The 6,310-nt window shown below is 28.6% G+C and overlaps 1 protein-coding gene across 1 annotated transcript; it reads right to left on the bottom strand.

Moving 5' to 3' along the window:
* Positions 1–1,252: 1,252 nt before the first annotated feature.
* LOC131841815 (uncharacterized) lies at positions 1,253–2,140 on the bottom strand. Its single transcript, XM_059190153.1, has 2 exons — positions 1,987–2,140; positions 1,253–1,893 (listed from the first exon to the last, which is right to left on the bottom strand). The coding sequence occupies exons 1-2, from the start codon at positions 2,138–2,140 to the stop codon at positions 1,253–1,255; spliced, it is 795 nt and encodes a 264-aa protein (XP_059046136.1).
* Positions 2,141–6,310: the final 4,170 nt, after the last annotated feature.

The following is a 6,310-nucleotide window of genomic DNA, read 5'->3' on the forward strand; positions in this document are numbered from 1 at the left end:
TTAACAGATACAGTAGTCGTTTCTTGTATTTTCTTTATTTCTTCCTGAAATATTTTGACTTCGTCATCCTTCAACACCCCTCGAAGATTGAGAAAATCAACCATATTTTCATTAATTTCAAATTTTATTACACATTCTGAAATCACAATAGTAGAATGTAAGCATGCTATCACTGCTTAAAAATTTACTAAATTTTAAATACATGTATGTAGCTTATGTCTGTTCTGCTGAACGTAGATCGTATCGTTGATTTAAGTTCACGTCAACTATAATTAAAATTCTTTCTGTAGTTATTTATGAAAAAAGAACAAATAGGCAGACTGTTTCGCATACATATACGTTAAGATGGATAAATTTAATTTAAACGGGAAGATATACATTTTTTCATAATTGACAAAGATAAAACTTTTAGGAACGTAACAGAATAGTAAGTTTCTTTTTTGCCTTGAATAGTTCATTGATACATTGGAAATATATTTCTTGACCTAACGGTTTAACACATCGCTTTACTTTCGATAGTTGCGGGTTCGATTTTTCGCACGGACAAGTATCTGTATTCATGAGTATCATTGTTTGTATCGGTTTGGGTGATTTCTATGTATAATATGTATGCATTTACGAAAAAAATATATATCTATGTATTTGTATCTGTTATCCAGTACTCATAACACAAGCTTTAGCTTGCTTAATTTGGGTCTAGATGGCGCTGTGTGAATTGTCCTGAGATTATTATTACTATATCATAAATATTGTGAATGTCTGACAAGTAAGAACAATAATTTTATAATAATCAGAATCAATAAGTAGAATTTCGTACACTATTCTCATATAATGATTTTTATTTATAAATTAAGGAAACGTTAATTTTACATGTATCATACAACCTTTATGCGGAGGACATTCGCATTGAAAATCCGGTGACTTCATAGGCATATTTTTTTGTCTTCGAAAGAAATGTTCAATGGGCCCTTGTGACATTGACCATGACCACCTGTCCCATGCTAAGTCACTTTGAACTAACACCAAATTGGAAAATTGAAACAAGAATAGCGTGAATATCTGTAAAGTATAATATATACAGAATATCATCAGTTTCTAAGTATACAATGAGTTTTTAAAAATTATATTTATATGGTTATGATGCATAATTCTTGTTTTGCTACTTAGAAAAATATGTTGCTATTTTTACAAAATAATATAGAGGCAAAAAGATATTTTTTTAATCAATCAATTATTTTTATCAATAGTCAAATCAAGATAATTCATAGAAATTCAAATAAACTTCCTCATTTCTTAAAATTTTATTGACATCGTTTTTGACTACTTTGTAATCATTAATTTTAACGTCATCATTATAAATGGTTTGTTCGTTCGTACTAGGTTTTCTTTTTTTACAGTTTCTTGAGGATATTTTCGGACACATAGTATTTTCATAAGCTGTATTTGAATGTTTTGAATGTTTAGTAGTAGTTATCATGGATTCTGTAGTAATAACTGTGTTAGAGTCTGTTTTCGTAATACTTGACAAACTTGTGGTATTTTCAAAGTTTATTAAAATTGAAGTTTCATCCATCTCGACGATCATGTTTGTAGCTTTTAGAGTATTACTATTTTCTGGAATCTGTTCTGAATGGACATTGTTAGTGACTTCTAATTTTAATGTAGGGCAAGGAGTAATAGGCTTTCTTTTTGTCTTCTTTCGAAACGGTGCATTTACGTTTTTTGAATAGACATTTTTGTAGTCCTTGCGGTACATATTTTGGTAAGTTACTTTCCCTTTATTCCCGATGTATAATGGAAATGCAAAAACAAAGTTATCTGTACTATTGCATCCTCCTTTACATAGTCTATAGGGAGCGGTGAAAAGTAAATAGCTGGGTTTGTTTGAGAATTCTAAAATATTATTAATTGGTTTATAACGTGTAAGTAATATAGATATAAGTAAAATTTGATGTGCATAAATTTTAACAGTATATAAACACTTACTTTCTCCATCTACAATTCTTTTCACAAATAGTTCGCCGTCTGTGTCACTTCGATGATTTCCTATAGTCGTTAGTTGGTTTATGGGTGAGCCTATTGTTATCACGAATAAACTAAAAATATAAAATAGTTTTACTTTTCTGTACTTTACATCCATTACTACTAGCATTTATTTTTTTGTAAAAATACGTACTTTTCTATAATAATGTTGACGGACTTATAACCACATAATCCCATAAATAATTTTATTATAGAAACAATTTTATCCAATATCGTATATATTTTATGTGGAAATATAATGGACTGAATGTGTACTGAATAATATAAAACTAATTCTTTGGTAGAAGTTTCAAGTAGTTTAGAAATAAATGTTTGCTGTAAAACTGCTGATACTGTTAATATATTGTACATATTAACGTCAGAACCTATAATTTAAGAAATTATAAAGTTATAATAATTGTCATTTTATCCAGCTAACAGATATTTTACTCTGATTATTTGATGAAAACTATTCCTGGTCTAAATATAAATCAATAATGTTAATTTCTACATAAAAACGAGAATATATTAATTTGAGGAATTTTTATCAAATATGACGAGTTTTATCTTTGTTTCGTATATCGTTCTTTATACTATCACTAGCTACTCGCTCCGGCTTGCCCGGGTATATATGTATATTATACATTACACATACAGCGACTTTGTTTTATACTATGTAATGATATAAACTAATTTTTCAATGTACAACATATATAATACATTCATTTATAACTGTCTTTGAGACAGTGGGACAATTGTTTTAGAGTAGCAAGTAAAAATAGCCTTCCAAGAGAGTGACCTAGAACAAACGGTAATAAATATCTTGCCTAATGACATAACACATATATCTTAAAAGTTTCAATGAAAAACATTGTTATAAAGATTCCGGAAAATTGTGAATATGAATTTCCATTATCTGTGTCCAGAGTAACAAAAACAACGGTAGTTGATATAATGTTGAATACAATTGTGTCTATGACATAATTATTTATTTCTCTGCACGAGTGTGGTCTAACTGTGACAGGATTTTCAGTAAATATATATTTCAATTGCTGTCCAACACGGCTTCGCTCGCATGTGAACAAATGAAGAAAATATGACCAAAATATTACCTTTACAATTACATTGAATATGATATTATTGTCACGTAAATATAAAAATTACCTACTTACGATTTTTTAAATATAGTTTTTTATTATATACAATCCTGTCTTATTTAAACGTTCGCACATAAAATTATTATGATATATTATCGATTTCGATTCATGTAGATTTAATTGTTTCTAGATGCTTACAGTACAAGAAAAAATATTTTAAAGTCAAGCTCAAATAATATGAGTATTTATTGTTCATAAATAAATGTTATATTCACCCGCGTAGACTTCAAACAAGAAAAGCTAATGAACCACCTGTGTCAGCTTTAACAACACCTTATATTTTTTAATACCTTTATTCACTACGGATATATAATTTGAAAATATGGAGTATTTAAATGATAATAGAGATAATAGATTATACTTAATGACTTTATTAAATTATTTATATAAAATAAATACGTACGGTCTTGGTGGTCTGGCGGTTTAGCACAGCGTCTATATCCTATGGTCGCCAGATTGATGCTTGGCACAGTATAAATATTTGTATGACTACAATTATATGTATAGGTTTGGGGGTTTTCTATGTATAACAAACTATTAGCATTTACAAAAAAAGTATTTAGATTAGTTCTCTAGTATCCATAACACACCCATAAGCTCTTATTCTTGGGACTAGATGGCGTTATATTTATTCTTCTATTAGCCTAGTAAAATAAGTATTTTTATGAAAAGTCTCGGCATTATTTTTTTTATTGCCAGAAAATTGATTATAGTTGATGATGTTGATATCAAATACAAAATGAGTACAAACCTAATATAAATTTATTTCAGTATTTCTATGTGTAGACTATGTGCCTATCTCTAATTTGCTCTATAAGCTATGTTTGGGTGTGAGAGCACGTTATATATTCGTGAAATTACAGGTCACCTCAATCGTCAATAATAACAAGGCATGAGAAGCACCAGTGTAGTACTAACGTCGCCTATTTTAGGTGATCGTTACTACACTACAATCTGCATCTTAGTCTATTGACGTGATAGGTAACTATGCAGAGGCATGTTAGTAATAGGTACCCTTAAAGGCTAAGTTTAAAACTAAGGACTATTCAGTTAAATCTTCAGTATCATTTATTAACTTTATTTAACTAGCTAGTTAAATTATGAGAGACTATTCTTAATAACATTCTAAAAGTAACTTTGTTTATCTCTTTACTACCTCTTCAAGCTACATCTACGCTCACAAAATGCCGAGCTCTCTCGAGATAAAGTAACTTACATTTAACTTTATAAGTTTCCAAATAAGTGTCCATTTGTTCTCTGTTCTTACGGTCATATATGTTGTTTACATTAAACTTATTATCATAATATATATGCGCTATATAATGAATAAATTTAAACTCACAGAAATGGTGTTATTTGTATTAATTAGTTAATTACTTAGCAGTAAAAAAATGTCTGCACTATCTATCGGGTAATTAGTGCCATATTGGCACGTGCATATTGTGACTCCATTTAGTAAATTAAATTATGTCCCTCTTCATCCGATGTCCTCTACACAGAGGGCAAATGAATTATAATTTACAGAGTTCCTGTACTGTATACACTATGCTTTTTACCTAAATTGATTAATTATTTAGTATTCGAATTGACCTTTACACTTTGTAGGTTTCAGATTGATATTCACGAATAGTTAATTTGATTTCGTAACTCTTATATCTATTTTTGTATAACTAATTTAACAGTATCAAATCGATGTCTAGGCTCCCTTGATCATTGTAACATTTAATTATGTTCAAATTGGCCAATTGCCTATTTTACCTGGTAGGTAGACGAAAGCTTTGGCTACCGCCCAAACGATTACATTCACTGAACTGTCAAAGATAAGTTATTTTAGATATGTTGACATTGAAACTTTGAACACTTTCGCTCAGTGTATGTGTCACACAGATGTGACATTGAGAAACATACATTAATTTATCTGCCATTTTTGATGGTTTTAAGACTTTTCTAATTTATGTAAATTTATTTCTAATCCATTTTAATATTATTATCATTATATTAATACAGTTCTATTATTTTGATAATTTTCTTCAAACAATTATGAAAGTATTGAAATAATCCGTGCTTTCATTAAGTCTATGTGGTTTACTTTTGTCTAGGAAGTTTCTCAGCTAAGTACCAAATATTGTCTTGTCTATAGTTACATAAATTATTCCATTATGAATTCATAAATCATCTTTATTAATAAATCGTCGCACACAGATTATTCTGCCGAAGTTAATAGGGGTCATTTATCTGGCAACAATTAATATAATATGCCTTATTAGCCAGTAACTTGGATCGATTATCAAACATTATTCTTCGCCATAATTGCTTGTAATTTTGATAAGCACCAATTATTAGCGATCAAGCATCAAATATAAATATTTTAGTCTTTAATGACTGGATGGATTATTAATGTTATATATAACGTTATACTTATATATAGTTCTATGAAGTACTATATTAGTTTTTATATGTTCTTTATTATTTTTATTATATACATTAAATAATATGATTAATTTCTAAACAATACCCTTTACGATACTTAAGTAGTGTTATTTATTGAAATTTCTTTTTGTGAGTGAGTTTAACAAGTATTTTGCTATGTATGACTTACGGTACTTCAAAATTAGACCATATCATGTATAATATAAGGGACTATTATTAGATTTGAGATATAAATTTATAATAACAAAATATAAAATATGGTATAGTCGTATTAAATAATTATTTCAGTATGAAGTATCCAAATATATAGGTAATGTAACATATGTGTTGAAAGTTGTAAAATATATGGCGAACTAATCATATCACTTTCAACTATTTCAGCTAGTCACAGAAACTTTTTTAATTAATAAAACAAATGTCTAAGGTTTTATTTTACAATTAGCTAGGTACAAGTTTAAGAATACTTATTATTTGGAATAATTGCTAAGATCGCTTTGCAACGCGTCCATATAACTCTCGCTTCGCATTGCTGTATATCGACACTCTAAATTACAACTACAATGTACATTCGTTCGTTTAATGTACTGATCTATAATTAATACAAGATCGTCGTAAAGGTAAACATTAGTATACCTACCTACGCAAACATTGGAAGAAATAAAACCACCTTTGCACTTACACGTTTATTGTCTTACCCAATC

Source organism: Achroia grisella, unplaced genomic scaffold, assembly GCF_030625045.1.
Source record: "Achroia grisella isolate CSIRO2021 unplaced genomic scaffold, CSIRO_AGI_Agris_v1 utg1064, whole genome shotgun sequence".
Taxonomy (NCBI): Eukaryota; Metazoa; Arthropoda; class Insecta; order Lepidoptera; family Pyralidae; genus Achroia; species Achroia grisella.

Excerpts from the sequence above, each read along its gene's own strand:
- LOC131841815 (XM_059190153.1), bottom strand. The coding sequence starts at position 2,140 with ATGGATGTAAAGTACAGAAAAGTAAAACTATTTTATATTTTTAGTTTA. Across the intron at positions 1,894-1,986 it reads AAGAATTGTAGATGGAGAAA|AATTCTCAAACAAACCCAGC; the intron begins GTAAGTGTTTAT and ends ATAATATTTTAG.